Source organism: Lethenteron reissneri, chromosome 59 (assembly GCF_015708825.2).
Source record: "Lethenteron reissneri isolate LAM-NWPU_2019-01 chromosome 59, ASM1570882v1, whole genome shotgun sequence".
Taxonomy (NCBI): domain Eukaryota; kingdom Metazoa; phylum Chordata; class Hyperoartia; order Petromyzontiformes; family Petromyzontidae; genus Lethenteron; species Lethenteron reissneri.
In genome coordinates, this window is record NC_083837.1 from 6,756,530 (window position 1) to 6,777,355 (window position 20,826).

General features: G+C 47.0%; 1 protein-coding gene across 1 annotated transcript in view; it reads left to right on the top strand.

Moving 5' to 3' along the window:
- LOC133357669 (short transient receptor potential channel 3-like) overlaps nucleotides 1-19,548 on the top strand; it is a 47,964-nt gene extending 28,416 nt beyond the window's left edge. Inside the window, 4 exon segments of the mRNA XM_061575751.1 lie at nucleotides 1,001-1,222; nucleotides 10,477-10,548; nucleotides 12,264-12,339; nucleotides 13,066-19,548. Coding sequence (XP_061431735.1) covers nucleotides 1,001-1,222; nucleotides 10,477-10,548; nucleotides 12,264-12,339; nucleotides 13,066-13,250 — 555 coding nt within the window. The 3' untranslated portion in view covers nucleotides 13,251-19,548.
- The last annotated feature ends 1,278 nt before the right edge of the window (nucleotides 19,549-20,826 follow it).

A 20,826-nucleotide genomic window follows, 5' to 3' on the forward strand; every position in this document is an offset into this window, starting at 1 on the left:
CAATCGGCACCGTGTGTGTGACAAAAAAAAAGGAGCTGCGCTTGATTTCAGCGTCAGATAGTATATACGGTACATTATACACTACATACACCTTGAACAATGACAATACTACACGTGTCTACATCTTTCATGACTTATAACGACGGTGATAAAAACAATACAGACGGTGAGATCTGGCAAAAAAGTGCGTTGTGTTATTCGGCGTTCGCCGGAGCACCGCTCTCAAGGCTGCATCAGCCCGGCGATCATCAAACTCGAGTGGTTGTGTTGAAACAAGAGCCTAGCGGCACTACATACATCACACCCCATGATGCGGAGTCTTCGAGATCGGAGTGGTAAGTATGGTACAGTAAATAGTCACTCTTCACAATAGGATATTTATTTTTGTCTGTTTATTTATTGACATTTTTATATTGTAAACAAATTGAAAACACATACAAACAGCACCTAAAACATAACGCCTTTTAAGAACGTGCAGAAAGCCACCAGATAATCGATGATCTCCTGTATATAACACAATCGTCAGCCAGAGGGCAATGCAGCAAGGGCCCATTGTTGCACTGCACGGTAATCATTCCGGTTTATGTCGCGGATGCCTTCCTGAACGGTGCGACGAATGTATGTCTGTACGGATGTTGAACTTCTTTCGCACCGTACTTAGCCAACCATGCTATCTGGAGGTAAGGCCCACTGAGCTACGTAGATATTTTTCAGAAGCGACCTGGCTATCACAGAGAGACTCATTGACTCGCCTCAAATGAGTACCTGGTGCGGAGTGTAAAAACATCACCACTGGGGAGACAAAGGCGGCCGGGCTTGGTGCTGGCCAACCCACCCCCTCGTGTGCCACAGTGCCGGCCTTCATAGGTGCTGCGACTCGCTAACAGCACTTGCCCCAACAGTCTGTCACAGGCTGCGCCGGGGATATTTGTCTGTGTGCGTCTAAAAAAATATGTATTTGACAGTCGTTCTCATGCCGAAAAAAATACTTCACCGGCAGGACGATTCGGACGTGGAGTGGAAGTTCGCTCGCGCCAAGCTCTGGATCTCGTACTTCGAGCAGGGCCGCACGTTGCCCGTGCCCTTCAACCTCGTGCCCAGCCCCAAGTCGGCCGTGCAGCTTCTGTTGGCAGCGGTGCGCGCCCTCGGCCGCCTGTGCCGCTGGCGCGAGCACAAGGGCAAGCTGGACGTGGAGATGGACATGCTGGACGTCAAGGCCAAGGTGCGTTCGCTCGCGCCGCGCGAACATACCGCGTGCGCACGCCAGCTCTTCCCGGGTTGTGGATCGTGGACACGTGCCGGTGGCCGTGAGGGCATGAGGAGTGCTCAGTGGAACTGGAGCAGATACATCGGTTTTGTTTTGTACGCGTGCACGTTGAAATCCTTTCCAACGGTGCCTATTGGTAGTGCAGGGGGAAGGACAACATACGAAACAAAACTACAAAAAACTGTTCTAAAGAAATTAATTTGTCAATCTCGATTATTTAAAAGTGCATAGCTCCCAGTGGCTTCCTAATGTCAGAAGGAAGAGCGTTCCAGACGGCCGCAGAAGCGTATCTGAAAGCGCAGCGATTCGGTTACTGTCTTTGTTCAACCGCCGGCCAAAAGCCCCCACTGCGAGGATGACTGGAGCCCACGTGATGGTAATTTATGCTCCTTGACGAGATCAGCAAATGTATTGCTGCTCGTTTGTGGCAAGCACTTTGTGTGTGATGATTGCGACCTTACAATGTGTTTGTTCGGCAACCGGAAGTCAATGCAGCTCGGCAAGCACTGGACGGACACGGTCGTATCTTGCAGTATCCATCACGACAAGTGGCAAAGATTGTTCTACACGCTGCAGCTTGCTAAGGTTTTTTCCAGCTGTCCCGTAGAGTAGTGAATTGCAATATGTGGGGTGGCAGCGGAGAGTTTTCCAAATGCTCATTAATCATTTATGACGTGAGGATGTTTTGAGGGTTGCCAAGGTTGCGCGTGTCCAGAGAGATCGGGAAACCGCTGCAAAATTGGCATGCAATCGCTCAAAATGAAGTCCTTAATTTCAGCTGGAAAAGGTCCGGAAGACTGTGCCGGGAATTATTTTGGCACGCCGCATCCACCTGGCAGGCTTATAGAAATGAAGATTACAGCAATGGAGGGTACAAATAACAAAGGCTTAAATTTTGGAAAGGCATAATCTGTGCTCAGCGGTAGTGCCCTTAGGTAATAATCCCTTACTGCAAGCGAGCAAGCCTCGGAGCATTTCAGAATATACTGAGAGAGGAAAAAAAAATAATCCTTGGAGCGTTACAGAAAATGTTCAGAGCCAAATTAATCCCTGGTGACAGGGAAATATTGAGGGCTGGAATAATGTAGGAGCTTTCAGGGCTGTAGGCCATGGTCATGGATTCTGAGGGAGCTACCAAATGTATACAGAAATATTAAAACATTAATAATCATTGAAATGTAATACTGGAGCACAGAGTGGTCTCCGGTTTACGATGGTCAGATTTGCGACAATCCACATACAGTATTACGTTTATACTACTAAACTATCCGACATGATTCCCAAACGTAAATTCATTCCGCATTCCGGTTTTCCGACGTCTCCCGGCGTTTCCGAGCCTTTAGTTATTCTCGAGTTGTTTTGTGTGGACGACTTTTACCTCTTCATAAACCCCGCTAAATAAAAACGGCTGATAAATACGAAAAAGAAGAGAAAAAAGACACACCGGCAAGTGACGTCTCTCCTGTTTCGACCGTCTATGGCAATGTCGTTATTCTTAACCTGGGGTGCACGCACCCCCTGGGAGTGCAAGATGCCCTGTCTGGGGGTGCGAGACGCAGCCAGATTTTTTTCTCGAAGGTAAATCATCGAAAACACAAATTAAGCATGGGCACGTAAGTACAACTACTTTGTTTCATCAAACCCTGTGTATTTCTTAATATTATACTTTTTTTTTACGATTGAGAACCAAAGGGATGCAAGGCTGCAGTAACGGTTAAGAACCGCTGGTCTATCAGAAAACAGAGGTCCTGATTTACGACAATGAAGGGGTTTCCAGGATCGCATTGCGACGTCGTAAACAGCAGGGACCGCTTGCTCTACGATAAATCCGACCGCTAATTTGGCAATTGGAGACGCAGCATTTTTAATAGCATCAGTGGTGCCCTGAATCTCCCACCCTCACAACACCGCTGTGAACCCCAAGTTAATAGTTATTTGGATGTTATTTTGTGCAGATGTGCACGCATGTTTGTTTGGCTACAGCTGTGTATCATGTGTGCATGATTTTTCGTGCACAGGTGTGTGTGTATATGTGCATAGAGTTAGCCTTAAGAGATGATCGCTCACAACACATTAACTTATTTCTTTCGAACTGCATTTTGTGTGTAGTTTGTTGTCTTTCGCCCGCACCACCGATTAGCATGGTTGGATATGTACGGTGTGAAAGAAGTTCAAAATACTTCAGAATCAGAATATTTATTGATATTGGAAAAATCCGACGAGTTATAATGCTTTTTTTTCCACAGATGTCCAGTAGGGGCGGATCAGAACATTACAACAACAAATACAATACAAAAACACGATAGGAGTGCAAAGTATAGGAAAGATAAACAAATCACTTCAGATATATCTTGTTTAATCTTAAAAGGTAAAGCCAACTGAGATATTGGCTTATTTTTTCAAAAACCACCTGGCCATCACAAACGATAACTCAACAAAGTGGCCCATCACGTATAGCAGCAAAATAATCTGAGCAACATGAACAGATGTTTTTTTCTCTAAATACGCTTACTCAACGCGCGTGAGTTTCAGATTCCAAAGAACACAGGATGAGATGTTACTATCCTTTGTGCAAGCACTTGCAAGAGTTCATGAACAGTGAGCCTGGTGAAATTTGGGGAGCGCATCGTCAGTAGTGAACCTTTGGTTCCTAGGGTGTTTCGGCCTTTCATACTATACACCCTCCCCAAAGGCGGCCAGCGACAGGGTGATCAATCCTACGCTTGCGTCCCATTCCCAATTAGTCATAGGAGTTGCCTTGTTGTTGATAGCCAACATCCCATGGGACTATGCATGGCAGGGGCGTCCTCCTCCCTGAGTCAAGCATTGTTGACTGCATACCTCCTGGCCCTCTCACTTTGGGGACCAGCTGTGGTCTTTCCTCTTCATCCAGAGCCACTGACTGCTGCCTTCTGCCACCTCCGATACAGCTCTGATTGCCGAACGCTGGCTCTCGCCCTTAATTCCCAGGTCTCTAAGCAGTCTGGTTGTAGATGTTGCCACAAAAGCTCTGCAGCCCACCTCCACTGGTCGGACTTCTGTGTTCCAGCCATGATGCCGTGCTTCGGCAGCTAGATCGGCATAGCGCAGATGTTTTCGCTCATAAGCCTCATCTACTGAGTCCTCCCAGGGTACTGTGAGCTCAATGATGAAGACCTTCTTGAGCGAACGGGACCAGAGCACCATGTCAGGTCTTAGGGTGGTGGTTGCGATCTCCGGAGGAAACACAAGTTGCCGGCCAATGTCAGCTAGCATTTTCCAGTCGCGGGCCAAGCGCAGCTGGTCTCGCTCTATTGGTGTAGAGCCGCTCTTCGGTGGTTTAGCCCCTTCGCGGACAAAGGTCGTCCGTAAGGGGTGTGATGCTGCTGGGGGTGGTAGGGAGTTGGTGGCAGCTCGCTTGTCCTCTAGGGCGGACGCAAGGTTTTTAAGGACTTGGTTGTGACGCCAAGTGTAGCGTCCTTGGGTGAGGCTTGTTTTACACCCTGTGAGAATGTGCCTGAGGTTGGCTGGCATGGAACAGAGAGCACAGTCCGGATCTTCACCATACCATTGGTGAAGATTAACTGGTGTTGGAAGGACGTCATATGTTGCTCTGATGGAAAAGCTCAACCGCCTCGCTTCCATGGCCCACAGATCCGTCCAGCTGATCTTCCTCTTCTCCACACTGTCCCATCGAGTCCACTGTCCCTGTTTGGCAAGAGAGACTGCCTTGGCCCACCTTGCAGCCTCCTCCTGATGGCATACTTTCTGCACTACCATCTTCCGCCGCTCTGGTGCAGTGGCCTTACTCCAAGCAGCACGGCTAGTTAGCCCAAGGCCTCCTCTCCCTTGCTGAACATGACCCACACTGTCTGAGGGCTGCTGTTGCCTCCTGGACTGCTTTTCCTGGCCTCCATTTGCGCCCAGTTGCCAAGGTCAGCGCGTTGTTGCTCACCACTGGGTCTCGAGATTCATTCAGTGTCATCTGGAGCCTGGTTTTTGCACACTTGAATTCCTCGGTTAGACTGGTGAGGGGCAGCTTGAGGACACCATCTCCATAGAGGCCTATGGTGGTAAGGCATCGTGGAACTCCGAGCCACTTCTTTAAGTAGCTCGTGACTCCTCTTTCCATCTTCTCCACTGTTGAGATTGGAACCTCATACACTGCTAGGGGCCACAACACCTGGGGTAGGAGACCAAACTGCAGACACCAGGCCTTTAACTTTCCAGGTAGCTGGGTGTTGTCGATGGACTGTAGGCTACTACTGATGTCTTTGCGCAGCTGTTGCACCTGGTCTTTGTCCTTCAGGCTTGCATCATACCACCTTCCAAGGCTTTTTACTGGCTGCTCAGACACTGTTGGTATTTGGTCATCTCCGATGAAGAATTTCAGGTCACAGAGTACTCCCTTCACAATCAAGATGCTGCGTGACTTGGATGGTTTAATCTTCATACGGGCCCAGCTGATGTTCTCCTCGAGTTTTCTGAGCAGTCTCCTGGTGCATGGGACAGTGGTGGTCAATGTTGTAATGTCGTCCATGTAGGCTCTGAGTGGAGGGAGGCGAAAACCAGAGTCGACTCGCTGTCCACCAGCAACCCATTTTGAGGATCTGATGATAACCTCCATTGCCATTATGAATGCCAATGGAGAAATGGTACATCCCGCCATTATACCTACATTCAGGCATTGCCATGAGGTGGTGAACTCTGAGGTGGTGAAGCAGAACTGCAGATCCTGAAAGTACGACTTCACCAGGGTTGTGATGGTGTCCGGTATAAATGTACTCGAAGTGTACGTGAGTAAATTCTGATCCGAATGAGAGTTATTATCTCTCGCTCTCTCTCGAGCTGCTCAATTACTGGTGCTTTCATTTGATGAGGGGTATAAAGGGTGAACCTGTGGCCTGGGACGCGGTTCCATTCCAAACCGGCCCACGGCCTCATGAAGCCCAACACTGCAGAACAGCCCACATATGTATTTATGTACAGGCACTCCTCTACTAACAAACAAGTTCGGTTCCAAAGGTCTGTTTGTAAGTCGATTTTTTGCAAGTCAACTTTACTCCTGTCGATTCCTAACGTGTTGTACGGCATGTGCACTATACACGGGGAATGGCTTCAAAAATTGTCGAATCTCCTGTAGATGCCGTTGGTTCTTCAGGTTCTGCAGATGTAGATGCAACCATTGCCATCTATTGCGCGGTGGTTGAACTTACGATTCTCGGTCCGAACAGCTGCAACTGGACATACGGAACAGGTTTGTTCGTATCTCTGAAAGTTCTTAAGTCTAATGTTCGTAAGTAGAGGAGTCCCTGTATTCATAATAGAAGTTTTTAGGGGGATAGATCGCGTAAATAAACATGTGTCGTTTGAACTGAACTATTTGAAATTTGTATTTTATTTTACCAGGTAAGGCCCCGCTCAACTTTGTAATTCTTTTTTCAGAAGTGACCCTGGCCATCACAAATGAGAGCTCAACAAAGAGGCTCATCATCGTCACGTTTTCAGTTTTTTTTTCAGTTTAATGTATTTGGTATAGCCCTGTGAGCCATTCGGCTTTTGAATCGGGTGTAACTGTAGTGGTGGTGTTGACGTGCGCCGACAGTGATGGATCACGGGGCGCGGGGTTGGGCACGCGAGGTGGGCGTGGTATGGACGCGCGCGCCGGTGGTGAGGCGCGCTGACACGAGGTGGGAAAACAGGATCGTAGCCAGCGCGCAGTGATTGGTCAAATAGGATGGGTGCTCTCAGCGACGTCCGCAGGAGGTGCATAAAGGGGGACGCGCGAGAGCACTCGAGGTCGTTGTTAACCAGTTGAAGACCGAAGACGGAGTGGAGGAGGTAGTGGCCCGAGACCCCTAGTCCCGCCGTCCTTGTCAGGACCGGGGCCCTGTGTAGCTCGGAGCCGAGACTGGGGGACCCGTAGTCCGACGCCCGTGTGGGTCGGGACGGTGGTACCCAGAGCCGAGACGGACACCCCGGCCGGGTGTGTTCCGGAAGGCTACGGGGCGTAAGAGCCCGTGTCAGTGTAGCTGAGTGGGTGTTAGTCACCCGAGTAGCTAAGTGGGTGTTAGTCACCCGTGTAGCTGAGTGGGTGTTAGTCACCCGAGTAGCTAAGTGGGTGTTAGTCACCCGTGTAGCTGAGTGGGTGTTAGTCACCCGAGTAGCTAAGTGGGTGTTAGTCACCCGTGTAACTGAGTGGGTGTTAGTCACCCGTGTAACTATAAGTTGGTGAAATAAAAGAGTGTGCTACCCGTGAAGTCGTCTCCCGCCGAGTTACTACTTTACATAACCACAACAAACAAAAAACAAAAACATGAACAAGAAAACATCTTAAAGTGACTGTGCACAAACAGAAAAATCCAGGAAAAAACTGCAGTCTTCCAGAAAAAAAAGCACCGTACACCAACGCTGTGCAAAAATCCCAGTGGGATGTAAGACAAACAACAACAACCACAAGACAACTTAGATTAAAGCCATCATTCTGGACACTTATAGCAGCAGACAAATACTGCACGTCCGTGCGGTTGTGCTGCTGCAAAGCCCGCCCCCACCACCCGCCAGAGCCAATTAGCAAGGTTGTGTCACGTGAACAACACGTGGCCATTTTGTTACGAATACAGCCACACACCGGTTGTGTGTTGGAGAGTAAACCCACCTCGACGTTTACAGTTGGAGTACAGTGATCCCTCGTTTATCGCGGTTAATGGGGACCGGAACCCCTCGCGATAGGTGAAAATCCGCGAAGTAGGATTGGCCCCCTAGGAATTTCCGTATATGTGTGTGTGGGTACCAGAATGTTTAAAATATGTATATTTATACTTCATATATATTTTACTTAAATCTATTTAATTATAAAACCTTAATATTATACATTCACTCACTCACATATATTTTACTTAAATCTATTTAATTATAAAACCTTAATATTATACATTCACTCTCTCTCATACGATACGTATGGGAGAGGATGCGATGATGCGCAGCCAATCAGCTCACGGGATGCTGTACATCCACTCGTGCTCTCATTCGTCGATCTCGCTCCGGGAACCAATCACGTGCCTTGTCTGAGTGCCCGTGGGTACAGTATGTACAAAGCCTCTGAGAGAGTTTCTCTCTTTGTCTGGCATCCTGGGAAACCGTTTCTCTCGCGCATCACGATGAAACAACGCTGCTTTCCGCAATACGGCTGCCGATATGGCGGTATTTTTGAATTTTTATTTTTCGATGAATATTTTTGAAAAATCCGCGATGCACTGAGGCCGCGAAACTTGAACCGCGAAGTGGCGAGGGATTACTGTACCGTCACGTTTCGCCCGTGATTACAATGACCACCAGCATCATCAGGCGACAGCCAGAATTGTGGAGAATTCCTCCTGTTTCGGTCTTATATGTTGAACGTATTTCACACCGTACACAGCCGACCGTGTAAATCGGAGGTGTGGGGGAAGGACAACAACACACACAAACACAAATTTATAAAGAAATTAGTTTTCAATCTTAATTAAAAAGTGCATAGCTCCAGTTGCTTGATTTAAAGCTTTCTTGACTGCAGGAACTACTCTTTGGTTCTTTCCGTAAGGTCACATAGAAAGAAAATCAATTGAATAATAGAATACGACGTTTCGATTGCAACACAAGCAGTCATCAGGTAGAACTACATTTGAGAGAGAGACAAAACGCAGACACGGAGACACACAGACACGGAGACACAGACACGGAGAGACACAGACAGACACACAAGCAGAGAGAGACAACACAGATACACACAGAGAAAGACACAACATGGACACAGAGAGACCCAATGCCTCTGTGTCGTGGCCTTAAATAGAGAGATAGGGTGGGGGGGCAGAGAGAGAGGTGGGTCGGCTGGAGCAGTGAAATTACCATGTCAATGAGAGAGTTGTGTGGAAATCCACCCCGAAGCGGCCGGGGGAGAGAAAGAGTGAATGGACCTATGAGAGCCTGGTAAATTTTAGAGAGAGAAATAGGCAGTTTGAGAAAACAACCTTAGCTAATTTTTGGAAATGTAATGCAATGCAACTCAAAGAGCCGGCTATGCGTTAACTGTGTGGAAATCCACCCGCTTTGAGGAGGATTTCCACACAACTCTCTCTAAAATTTACCAGTCTTGCTGGGTCTTTCTCTCCCCCTGCCGCCGCGGGGTGGATTTCCACACAGCTCTCTCATTGACATGGTAATTTCTCTGCTTTAGTAGACCCACCTCTCTCTCTGCCCCCCCTCTCTCTCTATTTAAGGCCACGACACAGAGGCATTGGGTCTCTGTGTGTCTATGTTGTGTGTCTCTCTCTGTGTGTCTCTGTGTTGTCTCTCTCTGCTTGTGTGTCTCCGTGTCTGTGTTTTGTCTCTCTCTCAAATTTAGTTTTACCTGATTACGACTGCTTGTGTTGCAATCAAAACGTTGCATTCTATTATTTAATTTATTTTCTTCTACGTGACTTTACCGAAATAACCAAAGAGTAACTCCAGTTGCTTCTCCTAATAAATATAACTCATCTGTGACTGCGAGCATCTTAGCCACAAAAATCGGGTACCAGAGGGAAATATGTTTGACCTTGCAACACCCTTGAAGTGAGAAAAGTGAGTGGAGTGTGCTACGAACTCGGCGACCCGGGTTCGATTCTCGCGCACGTCCAACACCAGTGACGATTATCTGAACCGGTCCTCCCCTAGCTCGACTCAGCCTCAAAATGAGTATCTGGTGTGGTGTGTAAACATCGCCACTAGGGAGACAAAGGCGGCCGGACGTGGTGCTGGCCACCCACGCCCCCCGTGTACCGTTCCAGCCTTCATAGGTGCTCGCTAACAGCACTTGCCCCAACAGTCTGCTAAAGGCTACACGGGGGATCTGTGTCTTTGGTTGCCCGCCAAAGGTGTCTGAAAGTCCGACTTGGTCCTAAGCAAGGAAAGAAATTTCCAACAATGGTCTACGGCTATACAGTTATAATCTTCACATACATACAGAGCATGCATCATTCCGTTGTTTTGAGTTAATCTCTCATCATTTAATTTAATGAGTGATCTAACTTCCTCTGTTGTATTCCGCCATTGCAAACCCGTCTTTTGAGCCGGACACCCTGTGTTTTAAAGGGCTCCATAGCTCGTCGTTGGGTCTGTCCAGCTTCAATCAAATTGTCTACGGCTACTGTCGACAGGTTGTGCGTCAACGGTTGTGCTATCATGAGTGTGTGCGAAATGTCATTCCTCAGGACCTGTATAGCCTGAGGAGCAACATGAACCGAAGCATGAACAGCATAGGTCAGCATCCCACCCGCTACCAGGTAAACACACACTTGCTCCACACGAAATGCTACGGTGGCAAGATGTTAATTCCCTCGCCTGGTATGCAGGAGGTCGTGGGTTTGATCCCGACCCTGACGCCTGTGTATTTGGAGTTTGCATGTTCTTCCCGTGGTTGCGTGGATTTTCCTCCAGGTCCTCCGGTTTTTCCCTCCAAATTTAGAATCAACATCACGCGTTTAGAGTATTTGGCTGCTATCAATTTCCACATGATAAGCCACTTCGTTGAGCTATCATTTGTGATGGCTGGATCGCTCCTGCAGAAGAGCTACATAGCTCGGTGGGGCCTTACCTGGTAAACCATGATGCCATGGTTTGGTACGGATGGTGTTTTTCTTCTCTTTTTTTAAACGCTTAAACGTTTTTGATATAAAACGCAAGAGACACCCCATGTACACAAAGGAGGGTGAGACTGAGAGCTTCGTCCCACAGGTAGTCAAGCATCCATCCCGATACGGCCATCTCCTGGCCACTCAGCAGCCCACTGGTTATTTATCAGTTAGTCTCCCTAAACTAAACTAATTTTACTTTTACCAGGTAAGGTCCACTGAGCTGTATAGCTCTTTTTCAGAAGCGACCTGGCCACAGGTGATAGCTCAACAAAGAGGGACTATCACGTGGATATTTATAGTAGCCAAATACTCTAAATGCATGATTCTAAATGTGGAGCGAAAAACCGGAAGCTCTGGAGAAAAATCCATGGGACCTCGGGGAGAGACAGAGACACGGAAACTCCAAATATACACCAAGAATCAGGGTCAGGAGAGAACCCAGGATTTTCCTGCATACCAGGCAAGGGAGTTAACATCTCCTAGCCACTGCTCCCGTTCAGGTACTAACCAGGCTCAAGCCCGCTGAGCTTTACGAGATATCGGGGCAGCGGCGTGGTTGAGCGGTGGCTCGTCGCAGAGGTTCACGGTGTGAGTCCAAGGACCGCCCTGGTTAATACTGCGGGTGCGGGCACAGGATACCACGCCCGACCGTCTGCTACAAATTGGATGTCAAAGGTCCCATGATGTCATTGGCAAGAGTAGGCCATTGTGCGCCGGCGGTGTGTCAAGGTCTAAACTTAATGTCGCCGCTGATTACTCAACCGGGAATATTCTCCACCCATAGCTGGCGATCATTGTCCCTCCACTGGCAGAGCGATGCCCCCACACAGGTGTCTCTTGCAAGAGATCGGATCCATTCGGGGGTGACTTGTTCATCCTGATTTTTTTTTAAATGAAAAGTCCTCCGGTTTTTTCCCCTCCACATTTATAAACATGCATGTGGCTTATTTCGTTTATTTTGGCTGCTATAAATGTCCAAATGATGGGCCACTTTGTTGAGTTCACATTTGTGAACAAGTAGCTTCTGAAAAATAAGTTAATACCTGACTGGGCGTTGCCTGGTAGGATGGGGATGGTTTAGTTGTATTTGTATATTTTTTGGTGATTTGCTTACCTGTCTTGTACTTTGCACTACTCTAGTGTTATTGAGCTGTTTGTTGTTGTAACGTTCTTACCCACCCCTACTGGACATCTGTGAAAAATAGCTTTATAGTTAATCAGATTCCTCCAGTATAAATAAATCTGCTGATTCTGATATGCTCATATATTATCTCAGCACGACAGCACAATTACAATGGCATTGCAGTATCAGGCACCGCGCAATGCTTGCTCGCGGTCACCGTTTCTGTCACGCTGTTCCGCAGCAAATCATGAAACGGCTCATCAAGAGGTACGTCTTGAAAGCCCAGTTCGACAAGGAGAACGACGAGGTCAACGAAGGTAACGGCCACATTCCATTAAAAACACTTTTTTAAAATTACTGATGTTGCTGATGGTGGTGACGATTATTGCTCACAATGACGACGACGATGATGACGTTTTTAATCAACGTAAATTTAAATAGTATGAACCAACTGTGGCGCTTTCGAACCGAGGATGAAAGCACTGATTAGCAATCTCCGTCTGGTCTGTCCATCCAAAATGCGGGTGGGGGGCACAATAAGTTATGTAAATGTAAACCAATGGGGAGTTCAACTTGAGTGCAAAGTTGTGTTGCTATCAGGGATTTTCCCCATTGATTAAAGAGGGTTTCCCAACACTTGAGAGACGTAAAATTTGCGCCAAAAAGGATTCGCCCTGGCATTGCGTGTGAGGTCATTGTGCGACACATCACACATGGGGAGCGGTAGTGAAGTGGTAGCGCGATGCGCTACAAACTCGGCCACCCGAATTCGATTCCTGCTCACGGCCAACATCTGTGACGATTATCTGAACCGTTCCTGGGCCTCCCCTAGGTCGACTCAGCCTCAAATTAGTACCTAGAGCGGTGTGTAAAACATCGCCACTGGGGAGACAAAGGCGACCGGGCGTGATGCTTACCACCCACTCGCCCCCTCATATGCATTGCTGGCCTTTATATGTGCTACTCGCTAACAGAACTTGCACCAATCGCATGTTCAGGCCACACGGGAAATCTTTATGCATGTGCCCGCGTGTCACTTGCAGGAGAGCTCAAGGACATCAAGCAGGACATCTCTAGCCTGCGCTATGAGCTCCTGGAGGAAAAGTCCCAGAATGCCGAGGACCTCGCCGCCATTATCCAGCAGCTCAGTGAAAAGTTCAACCTGGAGATCCCACAGCCGTCCGACAACGACGAGATGGACTTGGAGGAGAAAGACGTCAGGTTATAGCCCTTGGAGCTGTGGGTTCGTGGGGGAGGAGGTGGTGAAAGTCTCTCACTTAGGGCGGTGTGCGTGTGATTGACGTACAACGACAGAGGACGCGGGTGGGGGGGGGGGGGTCAGCGGCGACCTTATCGTTGCTTGTGTGAAGCGGGCCACACTGAGCAGTCGTAAGGAGCCTAAAAGTAAAACGGGACGAGGACAACGCTGCTTGCGCGTGCAAAACGTTTGCGTTTTCCATTCGAAAACGACGCCCCTCCCGCCCCCCCCCCCCCATCGTGTTTCCCGGTGTAAACGAAACAAAGAGAACATATACGTCGTAGCCTGATTACCACATCCGGTTGGCCATTTTTCTGCGTGAAATTACCAAAGCAGGCCGTCTGCTGTAATGTGGACGTTAAACAACAACAAAAAGACAGGGGTGATCGTTCATAAGGACGGGCTATTTGTGTGCTCATGCATTAAGCCCAAATCCCAAATGTGAGAGTTATAAGAAATTAAATTATATACAGTCGTCCCTCAGTTAACAGTGACATCGGTTAACGTTTTTTTGCGGTGAACGTTTCGCTTCCCACAGAGAACCCCCGTGGTTTGAACTGACGTTAACACTTTTATGTAACGGTAACGTGTTTATGTTGTGCACGCCAATTTTTGCCAATTCCAGCGCTCCTAAGTTAGGGCTGAGCCATGCCCTCAGCCAATTAGCAACTCTCATTTGCAAGCGTTTAGACCTCGAATGGCTTTATGCTTAACATGTTTTCTATTTTTATCAGTGGAAACACTATTTTGGCAGTGGAAACACTTATAATTGAATTCGATTAACAGTCATTTCGGTGAACAGTAGTTTCTGTGGAACGGATTAAAAACGTTAACCAAGGGACTACTGTGTATATATATTTCTTCAGCATTATTAAAATTGCTAAGTTCCCTCTTGCAATGGGCTGTCACCAGATGAAAGTACCAATTGGTTCCATTTAACATTGGAGCAGTTTCTTTGTCCCATATTTAAGATGCCTTTGTGCCAGCAGACCTGCATTGGCTTCATGCGTCCCAGCTCCCACAGTGCCCCACTCCTGAATATAGCAGTCGTGCTAGCGTGAGATATTATTTTGACCACGTTGAATTTGGACCCAGATTAGTATACGGTAGATTATTTGAAACCCGATGGGTGCACGTGCAATTTCATACCGACCTCCCAGTGCACCTCTCGTTTTGATCTGGCTGTCCCATATCTTATTACAGACCAATTCAGACCTTATTGGTCACCCCGTGCCCTTATGATTGTCGACGTTCATCCTACAAAGTCCCACCACAAGGGAGAAACACAAATAAATAGACAAAAACATACTTTCATTCAATTTCCTTGTACAAGAATACGGGTAAACCGTATGGGTTGACATGAATGCTGTCCTGTCATGCTGGCTTCCATAATGCACTTGCGCGCTGTTATCTTGGACAAATTTAAAAGCTGTGTGAGTCACATGAATGCCACTTTCAATTCCTCCCCCCCTGTGAATGAAGCTTATAAAACTCAAAACAGACAGCCCGGCGCATACATCCTGTGTGCTCCTATTAAAATAATAGCTTCTGGTTTCGGAGGTTTTATTTGTAACCATGGTAGAGACCCCCTCTCTCCATTTAGAAATGACGGGCCAACTCATTTTCACAATTGATTCTAAGACTAGTGGCTCTGAGTAAGAGTTGTTAATATGCCCATTCTCGTCCACCTTAGCTGAGTAGGGATGGGTTTTGGATATAAAAATTCAATATTTTTTGATCATTTCCATTTTGTAATAGTGGAAACCGTGCTTGAGCGAAACGAAAGCGGCATCACGTGGCATTGTTGCCACTTTTAGCGGGGACAAAGGGGAAGTGACATACTGTTAAGACGTCATTTCCTGTGGCATCATACTTTCAGATGAATCCGAAAGAAAAATGGACCACCCTAAATTTTGCATCTCGGCCTGATTTCCAGATTGGTATTTTGAGGATTAAACTAAATTGGAAGCATATCCCTACTTCTAAGTTACTTCTGCAGGGAATTACCAAAGTACACGGTCTGCTGAAAGGTGGACATTAAAGACCCAACAAAACATTGTCTGCAAGAGTGTGTGCCAGCGTTGGATAACTTAAACGGCGGAGAATCCAAACAAATTATAAAATTCCCAAACAACGGATGTCGTACTATACTTTTACTGTGCCTATGTAAATATGAAAATTAGACATCTTTTGCAAAATATATATTGTGAATCTCTTTGGTCAGTCACATCCAGATTATATTATTGACATTCGCCCATTATTACTTATTTTAGTTTGTATCCACCATCACAGAGTAGTCGTAGTGTAACTCTAGGGAAGCACACTGGTCGTGTTCTTCTCTTAGAGGTTATTGGCACAAAATCAAACGATCAAACGATGTATTTAAATGGTTTTCTATTAAATGAGTACGCGTTAGTTGAAAGTAAGATGTGTGTATATATACGACAGTATTTTTATGCCAAAAAAAGACAAACGTTCTAAGCAATTCAATGGGGTTGTTGTTTTGTTATTCCACCATTCAACACATTATTTAAGTTGGTGTTTACACTGTATTTTGTCTCTGGGCCCCCTCAAAGATCTTTGGGGTTCGTGTTAAACGGATAACTCATCAAAATAAGTGGGCATTCATAATGATTGATGGAAACCTAGCTGATGACAGCATTTCCTCAAACAATAAGGGGTTGTTCCCCCCTCCCCCCTCAAATCCCAGCTTCTGGCCCACATGCACACACAAGCTACCATCAACTTTGGAGCCAATTCACAAGGTTGATGCGTGAGGACTTGCAATCTCAGAGTCCGCCGGTTCGATCTCCTGGCATGACAAGTTTCTCGTATCAACCCAACCTCTGTCCGCCCAGCAGCACAAACAAGTACAACCCACAGTTGATCAGCAGGCAGGCCGTGCGTGCTGGGGTGGAGTGTCGTTTTCCTTTGCGGTGGCATGTGCTGTGACTTCTCCCAGAATTTGCACGCTGTGTGTGCATGTGAGCACAGATCCGTGAGTCTCCATCCATACGACCACCTCTGTCTGTTCTGTAAGACACGGAGCCATCACTCGCACAGTATTTAATCGCCAATTGAGAAGAAAGGGGCGTTCAAAATCAATGTGTGTACGTATGTTGAATTTCTTTCGCACCGTACATAGCCAACCGTGCTTATCGGAGGTGTGGGGGAAGGACAACAAACTAAACATGAAAAGTAGTTCTAAAGAAATTGTTTCAATCTAGATTATTTAAACGTGCGTAGCTCCAGTGGCTTCCTCATATCGGAATGAAGAGCGTTCCAGACGACCGCAGAAGCGCATCTGAAAACGCGCGATGCAGTGACCATCTTTGTTCGATGCCCAGCCAGAAGCTGCCGCGATGATGACCTTGACGAGATCAGCAAGATAGATATTAAATCAAAGGGGTATGTTAAAACAGATCGCGCTTACCTTTGCATTCCCCCTGAATGTAGACTACGCATCGTTAAAAATATGTACAATTTCTAACGTGTCGTCATTAAAATTGTTAATGTGCATAATTGCCTGAATTATTATGATGCGGTTAGAGCCAAAATTAAATGTTTAAGTCACTAGATGCCTCTTTAGTCGCACGAATCAGGGTACCGTAAGAGAATATTTTTGACCCAGCAACAACGCGTTTACTAATTTTCGCACACACAAAGTCACTTCTGCCATTGGCGAGGGTATCTTGCAGTGACAAGTGACTTGGAATAGGTGGACATGGAAGAGGTTCCCTGGCCCCTCCATTAAACATTTGGTGTTTACTTTCTGACCCAATTAATTCAGTTCATTACCTCGAATGTGATGAGGAAAAGAGGAACGTCTCTGGCCTGGACTTGTACAGGGGCAGGGAGTCGACAGCGCTGATGGATGGCGGAGGGACGTTCCAGATTACGGGGACAACAGAGGAGAAAAAGCGACAATCACTGACCAGAGTTCGACTGAGGCTTCGATAAAATGCCATGAATACCGGAGGAGAGTGAATGTGGTTTGGAATGACTCTTAATTGTAATCAAAGTAGTCAAATAATTAACTCTCATGGTGGAGCGATAGCTTAGTGGTTGTTGTGTTTCCAGGCCACAGGTAACATCAGTGGCGAGTGCCATCCAAACCGGTCCTTGGCACTTTCCTTTACCGACCTTCACTCACCACAATGGTGAAGAATGATCGTACAACCCCCACATACTGGCACGGTATGAGGAGGCCTAAATTCAACAGTTGATTAACTTGGGAGCTGTAAACTATAATTGTAATGGTATAAGAATTAAAGGGTTTGCTTTTAGCATGGGTATTGGACATGCAGCACTGACTTAAAAAAATGTAAGCTCACGATATACAATGCGTCTCCTTGTGCAAGAATTATTTTTAACTCGCATAGCCCGTGTGCAGCCACTGCAGGTGCATTCAACGCGATGTTATGAAAATGAGAGCATTTCATCATTTGTGACCCAAAATCGTGAGAATTCCTCGAATCCGAGGAGGAGTAAAATCATTCCATGTAGAACTGGGCTATCCATTTGATCGCTCGACTCATTGGATAAAACAAAAATAAAAACTGTCATTGCACGAAGAGGTCCGATCTCAGTTGCACTTGTGCCGCTGGGTGGGAGGTGATGGACTGGGCATCGTGACGTCATCAGTATCATCAACGTCACGCTGGGCGTGGCTTAAAGGGGGTTTCCAGCCTTGGAGAGGAGTACTATCAAATGGGCCCGAGTAATCGACCGCGCAACAGTAGTCGATCGCAATTCGCATCCAATGAATCCATATAATCAAATAGTCGCCAGTTCTAACTCCATGGCAAGAATGCACGTGACAATCCACCTCCCAGTTTGATGGATTTACATGATTCTGCGTCACAATGTCGACCACAATTCAATTGTTGTGAATAGTTTTTTTTCGTCTCCTTTGAATTGTGTCGAATGTTTTTTTGTCTCGTTTTGTCTCGTTCCTTCAATAAGCCAAAAGGATAACATTTGCAGAAACCGTACAGTAATTTGCATACACTGTCATTTGCTCAAATCACGATTCTTACACGCGCGATTCGATGCAATTATCGTGAGTGTGAGAATTGATTTTTGATTGATGGATCATGACATGCCTAGGATGCTGCCGTAATGCAATGGCTAAGCAGATTGGACTTGCAATCCAGGGACCCACCGGCATGATTCCATTTTGTGGCCCGACCGGAGAAACAACGGGGCCAGTTACTTAAGATACCACCACCTCTGTGCACCCAGTAGTATACAGTTACATGAGTGTAGTGAAAACGTGGGGTTTCCCATACGTCTTTTCTAAAATGCCTGGACAGGGTGGAAGAGTAGGCCCATTACCCTCGAGAGCAGTGGTTCTTCACCTGGGGTGCACGCTGGCACCCCCTGGCGGTGAGAGATGCCCTTCATGAGGGTAGCGAAACATGGTCAGATTTGTTTTTTAGAAGGTAAATCATCGCAACGTAAACTAAACACGGGCACGTAAGTAACAACTACTTTATTTCATCAAACCTACGTATTTATTAACATTAATGTTTCACGATTGAGAACCAAAGCGGCGCAAGGCTGCAGTAAAGGTTACGCACCACTGCCCAAGAGGGTATCTCTGAGAGCTCCCTGTAGTAAAGGCCGTTCGGCAAGCATTGGGGTTAAGAGCTGCCCGTAGTTAAAGCCGTTCGGCAAGCATGGGCGTTTAGCACCCTAACTTGGCCTAACACTTGATGGTAACACTTGATGTTAAGCCACGTTGGATTGCTTGGTGGATTGTTCGTTGCCACTAATTAATCGTTGCAATTGGTTTTGTTGTTTACCGTAGCAAAATGCCCGATTCTCAAACGAAAGGTTGTGAGTTCAATTGCCGGTCTGGAACGGTCGATCCTACAGTGCGGACTGGTTCCCACAATAGAAATGTCGAGTTGACACCGCTAGTTCAGAGCCACCAACAGGGATGAGCCTCATGTATCACTTGCTTAAGCATAGGGCACTTTTGACTTTGAATTTATGTAATCATCAAATAGTTATTGTCAGTTTTACATTGAACAAAGGTTCCCCAGTTCCGTTGTTACGTGTAGGTTTAGCATTGTATAATTATCATAGTCGCCAAATGAAATGAAATGTCTTATATTTTGTATTACAGTATTATATGCGAATAAAATATAAACAATGTCTCAGTAGCCTTTAATTGACATTTTCATGTATGCTGTTGAACTTCTTTCGCACCGTACGTAGCCAACCATGCTAATCGGAGGTGCAGTGTTGAGTCAATCGGTAGTGTTAAATGTATGGGAAGTGTTGAGTCTATGGGAAGTGTTGAGTCTATGGGCAGTGTTGAGTATATTGCCTAGTGTTAGTCTATGGGGTAGTATTAGTATATGGGAAGTGTTGCATCTATGGGTAATGTTGAGTCTATGGGTAGTGTAAGTCTATGGGCAGTATGTATGCATGATGGACTTCTTTTGCACCATACGCAGTCAACTGGGCTAATCGGAGGTGCAGTGTTGAGTAAATGGGTTGTATTAGTCTACGGGTAGTGTTGAGTCTATGGGTAGTATTTAGTTTATGGGCAGTGTTGAGTTTATGGGAATTGTTGAGTCTATGGGCAGTGTTGAGTCAATGGGCAGTATTAGTCTATGGGTAGTGTTGAGTCGATGGGCAGTGTTGAGTCGATGGGCAGTGTTGAATCTGTGGGAAGTGTTGAGTCGATGGGCAGTGTTGAATCTGTGGGAAGTGTTGAGTCAATGGGTAGTGTTGAATCTGTGGGAAGTGTTGAGTCTTTGGGAAGTGCTGAGTCTATGGGCAGTGTTGAATCTGTGGGAAGTGTTGAGTCTTTGGGAAGTGCTGAGTCTATGGGCAGTGTTGAGTCTATTGCCTAGTGTTAGTCTATGGGAAGTGTTGCATCTGTAGTGGCATGGTTGAACATGATCGCCACTACCTATAGCCGGCAGTACTAGCTTGTGCCAGTAGGGAGCGGAAGGGAGGCTGAACCTGCTGGATAATGATGACGGCCATTGGCCCTAGGCAATCCCTGGGGGGAGCATCGTGCCCAACGGTCGGGACCCCAGACCCCAGGAAGGGTGCTGGGGGATTGTGTTATTCTCCAGACCTTTGGAGAAGGTCCTGGAAGGAAGGCGTGGCTAGAGGCAGAGTGAGCCGGGTCCCTGTATATAAGTGAAGTACCGGTGAGGACGCTTGACGCCGAGGTTGAGGCACACGTATGTTTATTCACAATATGACAGTGGGCATATACACACTCGAGGGGGTATCGGCCCCCTCACCCGTATAACTCGGGATACACCCCTAGCTAACTCTGTCCTAGCCCCGAATCCTCCACTAATGGGCTAGGGGAGGCTAACTGGCCCGACACTGGTAAGTCGGGCCCGGTACCCGGAGTTCCAGACCAGCTCTTACCAGAGCACCGGCTCTGGCTTTCGGGACCACGCCGCTGGCTCAATCCTGCCCGGCCCTGAAAAGGACATCGAACCAGGGGAGTCCAGGGCTCTATCTAAGACGTCTTCAATCTTCTTCCCTTAGCTTAAACATAACTGCCGAG